Source organism: Tiliqua scincoides, chromosome 3, assembly GCF_035046505.1.
Source record: "Tiliqua scincoides isolate rTilSci1 chromosome 3, rTilSci1.hap2, whole genome shotgun sequence".
In the NCBI taxonomy this organism is placed as follows: domain Eukaryota; kingdom Metazoa; phylum Chordata; class Lepidosauria; order Squamata; family Scincidae; genus Tiliqua; species Tiliqua scincoides.
The window spans coordinates 235,056,002-235,075,989 of record NC_089823.1 but is presented as its reverse complement, the minus strand read 5'-3'; the positions used below and the strand labels follow the sequence as shown (position 1 = coordinate 235,075,989).

The window sequence follows — 19,988 nt, the reverse complement described above, 5'->3', positions numbered from 1 at the left end:
GTCTCCAACTGCACTCTGTGCAGGAGGTGAGAACACCTGCATTTCATTCCAGAGAACGCCTGCATCCATTAAAGAAACACTGAGGTTCTTTTGCCAGCCCCAGACTTCCAGCTGATGACATTTGGGACGACGTCATAGCTGGCCGGGTGGAAAATACTAGCCAAGAAAGCATTAAGCACTCCTCCGCCCTACCCATACTTGGAGTTCCCCACAGCATCAATGAAGTTAAAAGGAAAAACAAAAAAATTGGGAGACTCATTTGTTTTGGACCATCGTTGTAGCTTCTGGGTCCAGAAGAACTGTTTTCTAGCTCCTGTTTTCTAGTGGTGGGAAAGTGGGATTCACCGCTAGTGATGGGGGTGCTTGATGGGGCAATGTTGTCTTGCTAGATTGGTGGTGACTTGCACGATCTGAGTTTAAGCAGGGTAGTGACAGCTCTTGCTTGTCTCCATTCTCTGTGACAATCCAATAGAGTTCGTTACCACGTTTTGAAGATAAGTTGGACAGGACTTGGATCCTTTGAAGAGGTTCCTTTCTTCATTCCTTCTGTAGATTATCCTCAGCCCCTCCCTGCCAGTCTTGTCTGCTCTCCAAATTGTCTCTTGGAATGCCATGAGCTTTGTGATTTCCAGTTCAGGTTCTGTCTTCATTATGTATTCTGTGAGAGTCAACCTTACCTTTGCACATTTCACTCCTATATAGCCTGCTAAACAACATAATGGTCTAATTTCTTGACCATTCTCTGGTCCTTTGTAGGCTGTGACAGCTTGTTTTAACTGCTGTATTTTTCCTTTCTTCCCAGAAGGAGAAGTTCCTCCTTCTCCTGTTAATGTCTCTTCTGCTGCCCTGGAAAAGCAAAGCCATCCTGATAGTAAGTCCTGTTCACAGTTGGGCTTGAAAATTGTCTGGAAACTTGCAAGTGGTAAGAACTCCAGCAACTAGACTGCTGATGGGGCTCCTTCGTTTGATTGTATCCTGCTGTGATGAGGTGCCAAGGGTGACTGCCTTCTCGTCAGTCTGTGAAACCCTTCGCTCTGGGAGATCTGGCTTCCCTCCTCCTTGGGTGCCTTTCAGTGGCAAGCCAAGCCCTTTTTGTTCCCTGGAGGTACTGGCTGGCTCTGGGTGTTTGACCTGGCTGTTGTCTGGGAGTTTTATTACCACTGCTGGTGATCAGTTGTTTATTAGAGGTCAAACTGAATATGCATTGGATTGCATGCTTTTGACCCTCTTTTTACAAATAGCAGTGGGGTGGGGCCAAATGTTCCAGAATCACAATGGGGGCTAACTGCCAAAGTCTCCCTTCTCCACACCACTGTTTCAGGTACATAGTCTTCATCCCCCACTATTTGTGAAAAAGAGACACCCTGCAAAAAAGACCAAAATTAGAGGGTCCAAAAGCATGTGTTTGAATGCACATCTAGTTTGACTCCAAATTGAGCATTTTGAAGGAGGATCTTTATAAGCATACCAAGAGCCATGCCGATTCTGTGCTTAAATAAATGAAAGCTCTGCACCAAGGTAACCCAGACACTGCTTCAAGCTGGGTTTTGTTCTTGACATTTCGTGCAGTATGAGCTCATTTGCTTATATTTGCTTATCCAGTTATTTTCTCAGTTGTATTGGGGGAGGGCCCATAGCTCAGTCATGATTAGAACACTTCCCTTGCATGAAGAAACACCCAGCTTCATCCCCCAGTGGGACCCCCAGGCAGGGATGGTAGACCCCCTGTCTGAGACCCTAGATTGCCAAGACTAGTCAATGTAGACAATACTGAGCTGCTTTAGACCTTCAAAACTTATACTCTGACACAAGGCAGTTGACAATATACAAAGGGTAACATTTTGTATAAAGTTTTGGTACGTAATTTTAAAAATCACCTCCCCAAAAATGAAATCCACCTGATGAACCATGGGTCTGATTCAGAGTGAGGCAGCCTTCTGTTGTGCTTTTGCTGGACATAGAAAGTGAGCTATGCTGTGCAGGGCACTAAAGCACCCACTGGAGAGTCTTTGGCATCAAGATGCAGCCCTGCAAATAGGGCTGCAGCTATGGAAAGAAGTGTGGAAAGGGGCAGCTGTATATGCTAGTCTATTTTCCATCTCCTAACCAGTCTCTCTCTCTCTCTCTCTCTCTCTCACTCCTTTAGGTGTTGATTCAAGTCCCTCTTCTGTTTCTCTGGGCTCCCAGAAGTCAATGGAGAACTTCATCGGCTCCAGGTGACCCTTTCCAAGGCCATTGTTTTGGGGACTGTTGGGGGACATTTGATAAAGTGCAGGAAAATCTTTCTTAGATCTGCAGTGTGAAGACTCCATCCATTAAGAATGTTCACAAGATCAGACAATGGCAATTCACATCCTCTGAATTTGTAATTTTGTATTTGGCATTCATGGACAGTGAGATGCCCTCTGCTGTTTACCAGATGAGTGCCCCTCAGCTCTAAGAACATAAGAGCCCTGCTGCATCAGGCCAAAAGCCCCTCTAGCCCAGTGTCCTGCATCTGAATGTGGACCACCAGATGCCTCAGGGAGCCCACAAGACAATAGACCTTCGTTCTGGTGCCTTCCCTTGCACCTGGCATTCTGAGGTAGCCGCCTCCTGAAATTAGGAGGTTGCACATACTCAACATGGCTTGTACCCTGTGATGGACTTTTGCTGCCCAGGATTGGCTCTAATGGTCACACACAAAGGCAGTGTGTCCGAGTACCAGATGCTAGAGACAAACAACAGGAGGTTTTTGTCCTCATGGTCCAGCTAGACATCTCTCTGGCCCCTGCTAAAAACAGAGTTCTAGACTCAGTGGGCAGTTGGTCAATCCATCCAGGCTGCTCTTATGACTAGGATGTTTGTCTCTGCAGATTCAGCATTAGCCGGCGATGGGGACAAGGCTTGGCACTTCGCCCACACTGTCTGACCCCTGAGAGCGAGCTCTCCTCTTGTAACAGTGCCACACAGGACTACCTCCCACTGGTAAGGACTCCACCTCCCACACTCTGCCCTCACAATGGCATTGTCTTTATCTGCATTGCAAAAGATAACAGCAGTTTCCCAACCACTGTGATTCCTATTAGCACTGTGGCTTTGGACAGGACCCTGTAAAATCAGCTCCTACCCTGAGATGGTAACATTCAACTTAAGCCATGTGTTTGTTTGTATCTTCCTTTTAAGAGTAGTGGAGGATCATGATCATACCATACTGTCTACCATAAGCACTCCTGAAACAAATGGATGCTAATCAAAGAGCATGGGGAGAGCTTTCCATTGCCTGTTGCTCCAGGAACCTCCAGCTAAGTCTAAATGCTACCCACCTTTTCCCCCATCGTGACAGGTGCAGCTGCAGCAGGCCTCTGGCACGTTCCAGCTGACTGAGAGCTTCTCAGAAGTTGTTCAGATTCCACTGGACCGCCTGCGCCGGGCCTCTCCCTATGCCTCCCACCGCACCAGCCTCAGCCCTGCCTCGAGCACCTCTCCTTGGGCACTGATTGCCAAGAGCAACCCAAAGCCAGCCACAAACCACCCTTCCCCAGATGGGGGTGAAGAGGTAGTTGGAGCAAGCAAAGAGCAGGCGCCAGAGCCAGACGCGTCCTGCTCGCTCAGCACCTGCTCTGACGTGCTGAGCTCTGCCGTGTGGGCACAGGCAGACAGTGGGCGGGGCTCCGAGACAGATGCCTGCGACCACTCACCTGACGCCTCTGAAGCCAGCATCAGCCTACACGAAACTGGCCTAGAGCCACCCGAGGGCGACCTGGAGAACATGAGCTGGGCCACAGCAGTGGCACTGGCCTGGCTGGAGCATCGCTGTGCTGGGTTCTTTGTGGAGTGGGAGCTGCTGGCAGCCAAGGCTGATGCCTGGTTGCGGGTACAGCAGTTGCCAGAAGGCATGGATGTCGCTGCCCTTAAAGGGGCAGCCCGCCAGCTCTTCCTGCTGCTCCGCCACTGGGATGAGAACATCAAGCTGAACATGCTGTGTTACAACCCAAACAACGTGTGAGAGGGCAGGCAGGCTCTTTGGCTTGCTGAGCACCAATAAAGAGGCTGGAGTCAGGCTTTGTCGTGTCAGCATGTTCTTTCATGGTCCAGGTATGTCAGTCACCCTGAATAGCATGTCAGGCAGGAGTGGGATGCAACAAGCCTGGCCGGCATCCAACAAGAACTGAGTGTGCCCTAGCCCAGCACCAGCAAAGCCAAAAAATGCAAAGGGCAAGAGGTCCTGTGCCAGAGCACAGCTGCTTTTTATTCAAGGTGCTTCACATTCCCAGTGGCAGGTAGGTAAGTGGATGACACTCCCACCAATCCAGGCTGACCGGCTGTGTCTGGAAGAAGAGCCTGCATCTGAGGGGCAGATTGCAGGAGGCCCCGGCGCTCCACCGGCAGCAGCTGACCCACAGCAATGTCCAGCCCAAGTCCAGACTGTCTCTCACTGTCAGGGCTGTTCTTGTCCAGTCCTTACTCTGCCTTTTTCAGAGGCAGTTTTTCTTCTGGAGGCTTTGGGGTGGACGCTGTGCCATACCAGAGCTGCAGCAGGATGATGCTATGACACACGTGAAGGGAGACTGAGCTGTAAACCGTGGAGGGATACGTGTTCCAAGAGAGCTCGATCAAGCCTAAGATAAGCACCCTAGAGTAAGGGGGAAAGATGCGCTTAGCTTTTGACAGTAACCAGTGAGAAAGCAACTCAGGTGGAACAAGTGTGGGTTTTGCTGCCTCCCTTACCTTTGCTCCTAAAATGGGTATACATATAGCCTCAGGATCAACTCCCCTTTAATCCTCCCCTCACACTTCAGCTGGTCTGTTCTTGTTTTCAAGCACCCTGCATGTGCATCTGTTCAAACATCTCAGCATTTAAAAAACTACTTTGCAAAGAAAAGGAAGGAGACTGGAGCTGATGCAGAGGTCAACCAAGCAGCACTTGCAAGTCTGGCTTCTACAGAAAAGCAAAAGAATAGGTTTCCCCTTAACAGGGTCTAGGAGACAAGGCTGTCCCTGTGGCCAAAATCAGCAAGTTAATCATGACTAAGCAGCATTGAAATGAGTTAGTTGTGACTAACTTTAGCCATTTCTGCCTAATGTTGCATACACACAACAGGGACCCAGTGTGTACACCTGTGGGCTGGGCAGAAATGGGGTAAGGCCTACTCATTATAATGGGTCTAAGGCTGCAAGCCTATGCATACTTTCCTGGGAGTAAGCCCAGGACAATGGAACTTACTTCTGAGTACAGAAGCATAGGATTGTGGTCTTAGTAATGACTCAGAGCCTGATCCTGTGATCCATGCTGTGCCTTCGTGGCGCGAACCACAGTTGCAAATGCGCCATAAGGCTGAGCCAGCGTGTGGCAGGTGCCCATGTTCCGCAGTTCGGCAGTCTCCGTGACCACTGGGCTGCGGAACGGGAGATGGGGCATGGTTGGGGAGGTGTGGCCAGGGGCGGGTGGGAAGTGTGTGGGGGGGGCAGGAGAGAGGTGGATCCGCAGAGCCGAGCTCCACAGGATCCAAGGCTCATGGGTAGGGCTGCTCACCCTACATGAGCGCCTTTACTTTAGTGGCGACCAAACAGTCGCCACTAAAGTGAGTAGCCCCATTGTGGGGCTGCTTCCCTTACTTGGGGAAAGGGACGAAATGTCCCCTTCTCCTGAGGAGCCTCCCATGGCAGCGCAGGAGAAACTGGATCCGGTGGGGATCCTCCGTGGAGCTGCCGGGTCCCGCAGCTGTGGACAGCTCAGGAATGGGCTGTAACTTTCTTTAGGTGCAACCCCCATTGAGCCTAACTGTATGACTGAGGCAGAGCACTGCATAAAGTTATCTGCTAAAATGCTTCCACACAATCATTTTACAGACATTCTTGATGTTTGATAGGTCAGGCAGCAGCTGTTGAATTTCAGCCTTGACCAAAGCTGGGGGGGGGGGCACAAGAAGGTTTTTGCCTTTTCAAAACAATCTTTCTGAATTTTGAACTCAAGGAAAATTGCATCTACCACTGAAGTTGCTAGAATTCTGATTGCAAAATCCAGGGAGCTCCTACATAAGAACAGCCACACTGGATCAGGCCATAGGCCCATCTAGTCCAGCTTCCTATATCTCACAGCAGCCCACCAAATACATTACCCTGTCCTCTCTCCAGCTGACTTGTTATCCACTTATGTACCTGTTCCAGAGCCCAGATGGAAACATAAGAACAGCCCCACTGGATCAGGCCATAGGCCCATCTAGTCCAGCTTCCTGTCTCTCACGGTGGCCCAGCAAATGCCCCAGGGAGCACATAAGACAACAAGAGACCTGCATCCTGGTGTCCTCCCTTGCATCTGACATAGCCCATTTTTAAAATCAGGAGGTTGCACATACACATCATGGCTTGTAACCCGTAATGGATTTTTCCTCCAGAAACTTGTCCAATCCCCTTTTAAAGGCATCCAGGCCAGATGCCATCACCACATCTTGTGGCAAGGAGTTCCACAGACCAACCACAAGCTGAGTAAAGAAATATTTTCTTTTGTCTGTCCTAACCCTCCCAACACTAAATTTGAGTGGATGTCCCCTGGTTCTGGTGTTATGTGAGAGTGTAAAGAGCATCTCTCTATCCACTCTGTCCTTCCCCTGCATAATTTTGTATGTCTCAATCATGTCCCCCCTCAGGCGCCTCTTTTCTAGGCTGAAGAGGCCCAAACGCTGTAGCCTTTCCTTCTAAGGAAGGTGCCCCAGCCCAGGAATCATCTTAGTCGCTCTCTTTTGCATTTCACAAACACTGTCAAAATCACCTTTACCGCTGTAAGACAGCCCAGTATTGGCCCCATATTACCCATCAGCTGGCAGGGGAGTAGCGGGAAGGGAAAGTCCACATCCATTCCCTCCAGGATAGCAGCAGGCCTGCACTGGAGGGAGAAGGTGGGGAAAGGGGGGCGCACTGCAGCTGAGTGGGCAGGGAGAGGTGAAGAAGGATGACCCTGCCCCTAACCTCCCCTGCCGTCTCTTTCCTCATCCTTGCACCAGAATTTTTTTATAGGTGAACAGGAAAAGTAGAACATGCGACTCCTCCAAGGGAGAGGAGAAAGTGACTGCCACTGCCCAAGCCTCTTCTTGCTTGCTCTTATTGAGTGGAAAATGAATCAAAGCACTGTGGAGGGGCTCCATGGATGATAGGTCGGAGGAGAGGGTCTCATCCTTCCAAAACGTCAATTCAGGTCATGGATGAAGTGGGGGGCAGGTGTAGAAATGGAAGTAAATATAAAGTTGTAGAATAACTCTGTAACCTACATCCAGAGATCAGAAGATACAGAGTCACCATGTAACACTGTATTTCCTTACAGGTCTGCATCGGACTTGTGCAGCAGTCCTTTCCCATCTACCAAAGGGCTTTTTTCCAAGCCCCTGCAGCGACACGTGGCACTTTGGGAGAAAGCCCAGGGCTAGAGGAGTCGGCGGGAGGGATAGAAGCTGGCTGCTGCATTCCAGGTGAACCATGGTGGGGGTAAAATATCAAGCTTCGCCCCAGGGCCCAGACAAACCTTGTGCCAACCCTGTTCAGGGCCCCCCCCCCCGATCGATGAAGGTACATACTTTAGAAGATGGGCAAGCTTCTTGGCTGGTGTGCACCACAGCAGGTAAGGCAGAGTGTGGAAATACCAGACATAAAACTGGTAGTGCAAGGAGCGGCTGAAGCACACGCCAATGAAGTTGGATGTGAAGAGAGCAAAGACCACCTGTGACCTTTTGTTAAGGGAATAACGTGCTGCCCATAGGTCACTTCCAGGTGGAGACACAGCCCCTCCAGTCATTATCATCTGCTCCTCTTCCCCCTCCATCCACTCCACCTCTGACCACACAGGCCCCAAGTGGTCCTGCCACGCCACTTTAGAGAAAGGATATGATTGACTGAGAGGGGCTGTGAAGGGGTCTTCCTCTCAGCTGGATCCTTGAGCAGTGACAGGATGCTTTCATCAGACCTGGAAGGTGGGGGCAAGAAAAACAGGCAGAACTGCAGCGATCCATTGCCATTTCAGAACAGAAGCCTGAAAGAGATTCTGCTGCAGTCAACTGCCCCCACTAGAAAGGTCAGCCTGCCGTCCCAACCCAATGCCATCTCCCTGGAAAGAGGATAAACATTATCAAGCAACTCATTACAACTCAACATTATCAGGAAACTGTAGGGACTGGCTCAAGTCCCACAGAATTGCATCCCCTCTGTACCTCCATTCCCTGTGCAAAAGAGCAGCATCACCACCTCACCTGCGCCACCTGTTCAGTGCGAAGAGCCCCAGGGCAGTTAGGTGGGCAATCAGCAAAGCTAGGTGGAATGCCCGGTGCTGGAAAACCTCTTCTGGCAGGAATCGCCAGTTCACTGTCCACTTGAAGAGGAACTGGCGGCCAAGGTCGAAGGAGCGAGTCAGGTACCCAACCGGGTTCACCAGCAGGAAGGGCAACCCCAGAACCACCTGCAAGAAACATCCGCACCTTGAAATGCCCTCTCCAAGAACTTCATAGTAATGCTCTATTGACACCTTGAGTGCTGGTAGATGGTGAAGTGCTCCAGTCTGCCAAATCCTAGCAGGCGGCACAAGCAATTAAGGGGGCTACTGAATTCCTTCTAAAACTGACATCAGGGTGAAATGTGGAATTCTGTTTGTGAAGATGGGTGTTTCAAAATGGAGGGCAGACAGAACCTGAATTGCTTCATAGGCCCCAGTGCGCATTTCATCCAGAAAGTGTTATCTTGATTTTAGCACAAACAAGAGGGTAAAAAAACATTCTTGCCACATTAGGAGCACCAGATACCATTTTGCTGACTTAAGACTACAAAACCCATGAAGATGTGCAGCTGCAAGGAGAACATGACCAGGTTTGCATATCCTGACCACCTCTAACTTCCTCCTCTTCTTCTTCAGACTGTCTGTGCTGCAGCTCAGCTTTGCAAAATGTCTGTTTGCAGAACCTGCTGCATTTATTACTTACTGCATCACTGTAAGCACATCCTGTGTTTACCCTGCTGTGTTTACAAAGGGCTGCTATGCCTTGCCCAACAGGGTTTTTCCAAGCTTTGCCCATGTAGCCCTCTCCAATTTGTGCTGGAGAACAGTCTACTTGCCTACTCCCCTCACAAGTCATCTCCTCCTCCCTGCACCCTAATTTAAGGAATAAAATACCAGAGACCACCAGTAGTGGTTTAGTGCAATGGAATACTTCGTGCACTTTTCTACACAAGAATCATGAACTACTACTGTGCAATTTCACAAACAACTTGACAAATACACACATGCCATTTGCTTGGCAGAATTTATTCTAGCTTCTTCATCATCAAAGTCTTCAGAGATAATTGGGGTAAGGAGAGGAAAAAAAGAATTATATAATATAATGAGAGAGATGCAGAGTGATATAGGACAGTGGTTCTCAAACTTTTAGGGAGCATTACTCCCTAAGTAAGTCTTTGCGGGGAAGGGGCAAGGGCAGCAAGGCAATGCCTAGAATCGCATTACTAAGGGGAGGTGCTTTTACTTACTGTGGGCTTCTGCAAGCAGCAGGAGATGCAAACCAGAAGTGGTTTGCAAGTGCTGTTTCTCAGCATTCTAACACTCTGGGAGCCCTGCGGAGGGCTCCCCACACCTCCTGCTGCTTGCAGAAGCCCAGTTAAGTAAAAGTACCCTGAACCCCCCCTTAGCAATGCAATCTGGGGATCACATTGCTACCGCCCCCCTTACCTGCCCCTTAAAGGGATGGAGAAAGCTTTACACAAACTGGTGGGTTGCAACAGACTTTTAAGGACATGGTCTCGGCTATGCAGATTCCCAGAAGTTCTTGTAGGCAGCAACCTGCTCCTGCTCTATTGTCAGTTGGCAGGAACAGAATAACCCAGGCTTCTTCACAAGGTTGGCCACCAGCCAGGATAGATCCCTTTTGGTGGCACATAAGAGCTGGGCTGGACATCACAGCTACCACATGCTCTAAATTGCCCCACAAGTACCTGTTCCATGGTTTGCATGGAACCATATACATGGAATGAGTTTCACCATGAATGTCCAGCAAGAAAGATTTGCATACTTGGTAAATGCAAATGAATGATTTTACTATGAGTAAAATGAATGATTTTACTATGTTGCCACATGAAACAATTTATGTGAAGCCCCAAGAAAAGCAGTAAGTAGATCAGGAGATTTACAGTGCAATGAAGTTAGACCAAGCTGTATCAAACACTGCAGTAGTTAATAAAAAACCAAGTCTCATCTGCTAATTACAGATGAGTGTACATGTGTACACACATGCACAGAGAGAGAGAGCTCTTCTACTGTCTGACCACTGGACCATTATTCCATGACTGTCTACGGCCCTCCAAGATCTCAGGCAGAGAGAAGTCTTCCCTGGTTACCCAAGAATCTTTGGACTAGGAACTCAGGAATTCAGGGTGGGCTTTCTGCACTGAAAACACACACACTCTTCCACCACAGCTACAGCTAACGACCTTCCCCTTACCTGTAGGATCGCACAGATGGCAAGCTTCGGAATGGCACCCAGCAGGCCAAACCGCCACAGGAGGAGGAAGAGGAGACCAGGCGCAAAGAGCAGGATATTCATTTTGACAGACACAGCCAAGCTGGAGGAAGAAAGGCAGAGATGGGGTTAGTGCAAGGCCCTGTTCCTGTTCCCACCTCCCTACACACCTGATCTCCTACTACTGCTATTTAACACTGATAAAGTACCAGTGGTGTGCTTGGTGCTTTTGGAACTTTGAAGGGACTGGGCTTGACCATGAGGTTTACAAGCAGCCCTGACCAGGCCAGGCTGTAATAAGAGGAGAAATATGGGGCTGACGAATGTGCTGCAGTAAAGGGTGAGGTAGAGCCAAGCAACAATGGAGGTGCAACAAGGGAAGATCTGGGACGGCTGTGCTGAGGAAGTGAGTCCTGAGATGAAAGATTCTGCAAGCAGACAAGTGGTGCAGTGGAAAACATCAGATATTAAAGACCAAAGTAAATGAATAGCTGGCAAGCTCAGGTGGAACAAAGGAAACAAGGAAGAGAGGTGAGGGGTAGAAAGCTTTAACCAAGAGTTCTAGAGACTTGACAGAGACAGCAAAAGAGAGAATGGGAGAGAGTGCGCACAGAGTACACAAAATTAAGAGAAGGGATTACCTGCAATCAGAGTACTTATAAGAATCCACTGTTGGATCTGAATTCATAACAATATATATTCTGCGTCTAAGAGATGCTGTGATCCTCGAAAATTGATTGCATGGAGGCCTACAGGGTGGGAAACTGAGTCCACGGAGGGGAACAGAGTCAGTTGCATTTCAAGCAGAGTAACCTTTCACCAGCCAGCTGAACACAGCATAGCCCAGCAGTGGTGAAGGGTCTGAGCTGTGAATTGGGACTTCTCCTGTTGGACTCTGCCTCTGCCATGAATTCACAGGGTGGTCTTAGGCAAGCCACTTCCTTTCAGCCTTTCTCAGCTGCAATAAGGGGATACACTGGCAATCCCAGTGGCTGTTTGCTGGTGTTGGTGAGCCTCTTTAGGGCGTTCCATTCACTATGCAAACTGCTTTGAGAACGTCTTTTTTTTTTTTCCTGCAAGGTGTTATATGAACATTTGAAATCACCACATTTCAGACCTCATTGATAAATTAAAGATCAATAAGTCACCGGGCCCTGATGGCATACACCCAAGGGTTATTAAGGAATTGAAGAATGAAGTTGCAGATCTCTTGACTAAGGTATGCAACTTGTCCCTCAAAACAGCCATGGTGCCAGAAGATTGGAGGATAGCAAATGTCACGCCTATTTTTAAAAAGGGAAAGAGGGGGGACCCGGGAAACTATAGGCCGGTCAGCCTAACATCCATACCGGGTAAGATGGTGGAATGCCTTATCAAAGATAGGATCTCAAAACACATAGACGAACAGGCCTTGCTGAGGGAGAGTCAGCATGGCTTCTGTAAGGGTAAGTCTTGCCTCACAAACCTTATAGAATTCTTTGAAAAGGTCAACAGGCATGTGGATGCGGGACAACCCGTGGACATTATATATCTGGACTTTCAGAAGGCGTTTGACACGGTCCCTCACCAAAGGCTACTGAAAAAACTCCACAGTCAGGGAATTAGAGGACAGGTCCTCTCGTGGATTGAGAACTGGTTGGAGGCCAGGAAGCAGAGAGTGGGTGTCAATGGGCAATTTTCACAATGGAGAGAGGTGAAAAGCGGTGTGCCCCAAGGATCTGTCCTGGGACCGGTGCTTTTCAACCTCTTCATAAATGACCTGGAGACAGGGTTGAGCAGTGAAGTGGCTAAGTTTGCGGACGACACCAAACTTTTCCGAGTGGTAAAGACTAGAAGTGATTGTGAGGAGCTCCAGAAGGATCTCTCCAGACTAGCAGAATGGGCAGCAAAATGGCAGATGCGCTTCAATGTCAGTAAGTGTAAAGTCATGCACATTGGGGCAAAAAATCAAAACTTTAGATATAGGCTGATGGGTTCTGAGCTGTCTGTGACAGATCAGGAGAGAGATCTTGGGGTGGTGGTGGACAGGTTGATGAAAGTGTCGACCCAATGTGCAGCGGCAGTGAAGAAGGCCAATTCTATGCTTGGGATCATTAGGAAGGGTATTGAGAACAAAACGGCTAATATTATAATGCCGTTGTACAAATCGATGGTAAGGCCACACCTGGAGTATTGTGTCCAGTTCTGGTCGCCGCATCTCAAAAAAGACATAGTGGAAATGGAAAAGGTGCAAAAGAGAGCGACTAAGCTGATTACGGGGCTGGGGCACCTTCCTTATGAGGAAAGGCTACGGCGTTTGGGCCTCTTCAGCCTAGAAAAGAGACGCTTGAGGGGGGACATGATTGAGACATGCAAAATTATGCAGGGGATGGACAGAGTGGATAGGGAGATGCTCTTTACACTCTCACATAATACCAGAACCAGGGGACATCCACTAAAATTGAGTGTTGGGAGGGTTAGGACAGACAAAAGAAAATATTTCTTTACTCAGCGCGTGGTCGGTCTGTGGAACTCCTTGCCACAGGATGTGGTGCTGGCGTCTAGCCTGGACGCCTTTAAAAGGAGATTGGACGAGTTTCTGGAGGAAAAATCCATTATGGGGTACAAGCCATGATGTGTATGCGCAACCTCCTGATTTTAGGAATGGGTTAAGTCAGAATGCCAGATGTAGGGGAGAGCACCAGGACGAGGTCTCTTGTTATCTGGTGTGCTCCCTGGGGCATTTGGTGGGCCGCTGTGAGATACAGGAAGCTGGACTAGATGGGCCTATGGCCTGATCCAGTGGGGCTGTTCTTATGTTCTTATGTTCACATTCCCAAAAGTGAGAGCTGCCCAAAGAAGTCCATCTAAAAACTTGGAATGTGCATAGAGCTGTGCCCAGCTGGAGGTATTTCCTGCAAAACCAGATCTGCTTTTTCTAGCTAAAGTCTTGTTTCATGCAAACATTGTAATTTTTAATTAAGTCTATCACAGTCATATAAAAATGTGGCCAGTAGCAGCTTTTATTATACATTCAACTATCCTACCACAGCTGAGTCAGGAAAGGGAGAATTGAGAGAGAGCACGGGATGTACTGAACAAGGGGATTTCATTGGTGGAGCCAACGAGAGACCGAACGTGTCAAGACTTGCTAGGTGTGTAATGGGTGGCCCACCACTTGATACTTCGGGAGGAGGCACTTGACAAAGGCACTCATGAAAACAGATTCCTGAAGATGAAAAGGGAGTCAAGAACTGCTAGCAAACCAAACTAGAAGAGAGACACAAAAGTCCAATTAGCAAAAAGCCAAGGTTGACAGAACGACGAAGACTTTCAACACACGGAGCAACAAATGGGCTCTGCAAGTCCCTGCTTTGTATCCTATCTTCAAAGTGACAATGAAAAGCCATTCATGCTTCTGCAAGAAACAAGGGGTCTCACCTGAAGCAGAAGCAGCCCCAGGACCAGTGGTTCTCCAGGAAGAGGTTGACAGCCAGGAAGAGGATCGCCATGGCGACAGGGTCATTGAAGAGACGCAAAACGAAGATGGAGTGGATGCGGTAGGAGGCGCAGCACATGAAGAAGAAAACATAAGGCGGAACCTGCAACAAAGGGGGCAATGAACAACCAGGCTCTAGCTGCCATGGGGACAGCCCCTGCTCCATCTGCCAAGCTGCTGCTCTTCCCATCCTACAGGGCTTGCTTTCCAGCTCCACTGAAAATTTCACACACCATTTTTTGCTACATGTGCAGGCTGCCAGCCCAAGTTCAAGGCACCTTCTCAGAGTGCAGGCTTGGATTTGCACTGAGTGAAGACTGCAATCTCACCTGCTACTGAAAACTCAATCTGCCCTTCTTTATTGGCAAGCATCCAGCAGAAGTTGCCAAAACTTTTCTCTCTGACCACAGTGAGGAACAATTTGTTTGTCTCTCAAAATGCAAGATTAGGTTGTCAGGATTCTCCATCTCAGTGTATCTGGTGAAAGAGAAGTACAACCCCAGAACTGAAAGTCTGCCCTAAATACAAGAAGGCATTCAGACAAATATTAACTGCAAAAACATTCTGATTAGAAACTTTCTGCTAAAGATGAATCTGCAAACTCACCCAGTGTTCTCAAATGTCTTGGTTGCAGCCTCAGTTTAGACTGTACACTTTTTAAGGGAGGTGCCCATATGTTATTTTTCTTATATTATCCTGATGATTCCATATAAACAATAAATCATCACTCCCAACTGCAATCCTGTACACAATTACCTGGAAGTAAAGCTCAAAACCTCGTTGAACGCAATGGCTTTACTTCTGAGTAGGCATGCTTAGGCTTGCACTGCCAGTCATGCAGATCCTTACAATTCTCATTTTCTGCCCTACCCTGCAGCCCCTTGACTCTCTGACTTTTGGCCATCACTTTCAGGTCACACTAATTCTGCATGGAGAAGGATGAGTTCCGGTGGGGGGGCTCCTATCAGCAACCTTTCACAGATGAAAAGAAGGCCCTTTCTGTCTCCTGCTGTCGGTAGCTACTGACCTTGTTGGTTCGGCTGTAGATGCGGAAGACAAGCAGCAGAGTAGCAAGGTACAGGGCAGCAAAGACATACTGGGCCAGGCGGATGTTAGTGCCACGGCTGGTGACATAATACAGGCCCAGGAAGATGTAAACAAAACCAGCAGGGTAACTGCAAAGAGGCCAAAAAACAAGGCACTAAAGAAGAATGCAGAAGAAGCTCATTCTCTTCCCCACCTCACTTCCTCCCAAATCCCCAGACTCTGGCAGTGACATATCCACCCCAATCCTCAGAAAACCTAGTTACACCTAAGTGGTCACTGGTACTCACACAAGGGGACCTGTGTCTCCTTTAAGTTGGGTATAATCCAGGGTCCCATTGACAACTCCCTCCACCTCATCCATGTAGGCTTTCCAGTCGATCTCTGTATCTGTGGGAAGAGTACAGGGAAAGCTGCACCATAGAGGAGGACCACAAATTGTTCAACTGCTTGAAAGGTTTGAGCCCCAAATGATCCAAGAGCACTCTCTTAACTTCCTTGTGTGTCAAGTATACAGAACTATATAAAAATGCACCTGGAGTTGCTTCTCTGTTAAAAACATAAGAACAGCCCCACTGGATCAGGCCACAGGCCCATCTAGTCCAGCTTCCTGTATCTCACAGCGGCCCACCAAATGCCCCAGGGAGCACACCAGATAACAAGAGACCTCATCCTGGTGCCCTCCCCTACATCTGGCATTCTGACTTAACCCATTTCTACAATCAGGAGGTTGCGCATACACATCATGGCTTGTACCCCATAATGGATTTTTCCTCCAGAAACATGTCCAATCCCCTTTTAAAGGCGTCTAGGCTAGACGCCAGCACCACATCCTGTGGCAAGGAGTTCCACAGACCGACCACACGCTGAGTAAAGAAATATTTTCTTTTGTCTGTCCTAACCCGCCCAACACTCAATTTTAGTGGATGTCCCCTGGTTCTGGTATTATGTGAGAGTGTAAAGAGCATCTCCCTATCCACTCTGTCCATGCCCTGCATAATTTTGTATGTCTCAATCACGTCCCCCCTCAAGCGTCTCTTTTCTAGGCTGAAGAGGCCCAAACGCCGTAGCCTTTCCTCATAAGGAAGGTGCCCCAGCCCCGTAATCATCTTAGTCGCTCTCTTTTGCACCTTTTCCATTTCCACTATGTCTTTTTTGAGATGCGGCGACCAGAACTGGACACAATACTCCAGGTGTGGCCTTACCATAGATTTGTACAACAGCATTATAATACTAGCCGTTTTGTTCTCAATACCGTTCCTAATGATCCCAAGCATAGAATTGGCCTTCTTCACTGCCGCCGCACATTGGGTCGACACTTTCATCGACCTGTCCACCACGACCCCAAGATCTCTCTCCTGATCTGTCACAGACAGCTCAGAACCCATCAGCCTATATGTGAAGTTTTGATTTTTTGCCCCAATGTGCATGACTTTACACTTACTGACACTGAAGCGCATCTGCCATTTTGCTGCCCATTCTGCCAGTCTGGAGAGATCCTTCTGGAGCTCCTCACAATCACTTTGGTTATACCACCTCTCCTATGCTCAAGAAAGGGAAGCTTTCCTTCATGCCTTAGTGCAGCCCAACTGACAATTTTGGAAAGGTTCCGAGAGTTTCCATTTGGGCTGGTTGTTAGTAAATGGGAAGGCAGGTGATAGACATTTGCTTAGTATTTAAGATTTTTTTAAGGGAAAATCCCAATCCCCAGGCCTTGAGATGGGGCTGCCTAAGGGCCATATCCTATCCAAATTTCCAGCACCAATGCAGCTGTGCACTGCATCCTGCTGTGGGGAGAGGGTCACGGAGGCCTCCACAAGGTAAGGGAATTTATTTGCTTATCTTGGGGTTGCATTGAGACTGCATTGGTGCTGGAAAGTCTGATAGGATTGAGCCCTAAATGTCTAAATAACTCACTGAAGACTAGCCACTGTTTTGGTGACAGAAGTCAAATGGGCTGGACAGAACACCCATTAAGAACCCAATCCTATACATATCTACTCAGAATTAGTTCCCATTAAAGTCAATGGAGCTTCCTCCTGGATAAGTGGGGATAGGATTGCAGCCTTAATAACACGTTAGTACTAACAACCTGCTCACTACAACAAACACGTAACCATCTGGCAAGATATGACTTGGGGAACAGGCCTCTGTATCCACCCACCAGATTGCTTGGATCTGTGCCTGTATCCACATATGATGCAGCAATTGTGCAATTGCTTCACCATGTATCCAGTTCGAAACCACATACAGGTTTATGCTGCAACATAAACACAGGTTTATGTTCTTTAAAAGTTGAGAAAGAACTGAGCATTTGAGCCAGTTCTCACTGTCTGAAAGACATTCTTCATAGGAGCAGCTCATAGTGCCCCCATTATGCAAGATCCCCATTCATAGCAAAGAATCATTGAGAAACCTCCCCGGCCCCCACTGTTCCAGCATCTCTGCTCATTCATTCCCCTTAATACTGATTTACAACCCCATTCATCCCTGTTAGTCCCATTTCTCTTGGAGCTTTTCAGTTATGGTGCACAAGTCTCCCCTCCTGACACCTGTACCATCCCATAACTGGATGCCCTGCTATCTTGATGATTTGTCCTCACCTCCATCCCAAGTGTTGCCGCTTATGGCCCTAAATCAAAGCATCACATAACCCATCTCCTACCTGCATAATTATCAGGTGCCAGAGTTACCTCCCAGACATCCTCTTATTATACCTTAACATCAGTTACTTCCCAAAGGAAGGCTTGCTGTCTCTTGCCCCTGCCTACATTCTCCCCCACTTAACTCTGTAAGCACCTCTCAGTTTCCATCACTGACCTTTGAAAATCCTGACCATAATTCTAGATTGGGGGGAGAAGAGAGAGTGAGCAGTGCTGGCACTGGGATACTGGGCTTTGCATGGTGCCCACTGGTGCTGAGGATTCACGGTCAGCCTGCCCAAGTGGGCTCTCTGATGGGCATGGGTGCAGCTGACCACTGTCCGTCCCCCCTTGGGGACTGGCTGTAGTGACGAGTGAGTGCACTCTGCATAGGCTCAGATGCCCTCTTCTAGTTCCAGGGTGCAGCTGACCACCGAGTCCCCCCTTGGGGACTGGCTGTAGTGACCAGTGAGTGAGTGCACTCTGCACAGGCTCAGATGCCCTTGTTCCAGGAGGGAGCCCCGGCATCGTGAGGGACTCCTGCGTTAAGGCCCCAGCTCTGACTGAGCCTCCGTCCCCACCCCCGGGGCTCTCCCCGAGGCCTGCAGCTCTCCACTCCAGCCCGGAGCCCTCCACCCTCCGACCACCGCGCAGTGGCGTAGCCAGAGGGGGGTCACGGCGCTGAATGCCCTGCCGGCCGGCCGGCCGGCCGGCCCTCCCCCTCCCGCTGCAGCCAGTCCTGGTGGGGAGAGCAGAGCGGGGGGGCAGCGCCCCGACCCCACCCCCGCCCCCGCCGCCCCACTCACATGCCACCCGGTGGATGACCCAGTGGTTGACGCCCAGCTCGGCCAGGCAGAGGCAGGCGGCCACCAGCGGCGTGTACTGGGGCTGGAGCAGCACGCGGCGCTTGTCCTGCCAGGCCCGGCGCAGGAGGGGCGGCCCCGCGGCCCCCTTCCTCCGAGCGGCCCCCGCCGCCATCGCACTGCAGCCTGCTCGGGGCGCAGCGCTGGCCCACGGCCGTGCAGCCCGCAAAGCGCTCCCCGGGCCGGCTGCGCGCGACAGTTCCGCCTCCGAGAAGGCGGCCCGCTCCGGGGGCCGGAGGCGCCAGGCCTGCAGGGGGTCCCCCGGGCGGCCCCGCGTCCTGTGGCGAGGAGTTCCACGGGCTCTTTCACAGCAACGTCAGACCAGTCCCAGAGCCGTCTCGGGCAGCTTCCCGCACCTTGCACTGGCCCACCAGCTGCCTCGGGCAACTTTCCTGGGAGCAGGACCCGTGGAGCATAATGGGACTTGCTTTGGAGTAGACCTGCTTAGCAGTGGGCTGTCTGAGAGCACACAAGACGACAAGAGACCTGCATCCTGGTGCCCTCCCCGGCACCTGGCACTCTGAGGCCGCCCTCTTCTAAAACCAGGAGGCTGCACAGGCACATCGGGGCTTGTAACCCCTCCAGAAATCTGTCCATCCCCTTTTGAAGACATCCAGCCCTTATGCCATCCCCACATCCCGTGGCAAGGAGTTCCACAGACTAACTACACACTGGGTGAAGACATATTTCCTTTATTCTAACCCTCCTGCCACCCAATTTTAGTGGCTGTCCCCTGGTTCTGGTGTTGTGTGAGAAGGAAAAGAGCATCCCTCTACCCACCCCCTGCATACTTTTCAGTGTCTCAATCTAGTCTCCCCACCCAGGGGTGATGACATCAGGTGAGCTGGGGAGAGTCGTAGGGAGCAGGCCTCATCCTCACTGAGATAGCAGACCCAGACATGGACTGTACTACTGCGGACCTACTGGGGCTTTTGTGACTGGAGACACCTCCACGTGGAACAGCACCAGGAGACATGGGTCCTTCCTGCATGTAGAGAGTCAGGTAGCAGTAGTGAGAAGGGTTCGAGTCTGGATATTTTTCCCTGACACACTAGTTTTCTAACTGCAGGGATCTTTTCTTCTGTGTGGAGCAGCGATGTGCAGTGGGTGGGGAGGCAGAGCCTTCACACTGGAGTCCTTTGAAAAGCGCTGGCGCCCTGTGAGGCACTCAAGCACGCTCAACCCATGCGCTTGTTGAGTGTGCTTAAGTGCCTCACGCGGTGGCAGCACTTTTTGAAGGACTCCAGTGGGGAGGCTCTGCCTCACCTCACACGGTAATGGTGCTTTTCAAAGGACTCCAGAGGGAAGGCTCTGCCTCCCCAGCCTCCCCACCCACTACAGGCTTCTCCCTTCCACAGCCAGGCCTCCCATAGCTCCTTCCAGGCGGCCCGGAAGAGGCGGGGCCTTGTTTCGGGGGGAAGCGTTTCGGGATCACACCAGCCCCAACCAGGAAGTGGCGACCGGAAGCTCCACGTGGTTTCGGCGGCCA

The 19,988-nt window shown here is 50.0% G+C and overlaps 2 protein-coding genes across 2 annotated transcripts in view; one reads left to right on the top strand and one right to left on the bottom strand.

Annotated features, from left to right (window-relative positions):
* The window catches only part of VWA5B2 (von Willebrand factor A domain containing 5B2), a 30,866-nt gene extending 26,878 nt beyond the window's left edge, over positions 1–3,988 (top strand). Inside the window, exons 18-21 of the mRNA XM_066619806.1 lie at positions 806–871; positions 2,147–2,216; positions 2,856–2,967; positions 3,326–3,988. Of these exons, the coding sequence (XP_066475903.1) occupies positions 806–871; positions 2,147–2,216; positions 2,856–2,967; positions 3,326–3,988 (911 nt within the window). The remainder of the gene's footprint in view (positions 1–805; positions 872–2,146; positions 2,217–2,855; positions 2,968–3,325) is intronic.
* Positions 3,989–4,200: 212 nt separating this feature from the next.
* ALG3 (ALG3 alpha-1,3- mannosyltransferase) lies at positions 4,201–18,673 on the bottom strand. Its single transcript, XM_066619807.1, has 9 exons — positions 18,443–18,673; positions 15,285–15,384; positions 14,978–15,125; positions 13,893–14,053; positions 10,455–10,575; positions 8,220–8,425; positions 7,860–7,936; positions 7,551–7,695; positions 4,201–4,615 (listed from the first exon to the last, which is right to left on the bottom strand). Exons 1-9 carry the CDS (start codon positions 18,612–18,614, stop codon positions 4,444–4,446), a joined length of 1,302 nt encoding a protein of 433 aa, XP_066475904.1. The 5' UTR covers positions 18,615–18,673; the 3' UTR covers positions 4,201–4,443.
* Positions 18,674–19,988: the final 1,315 nt, after the last annotated feature.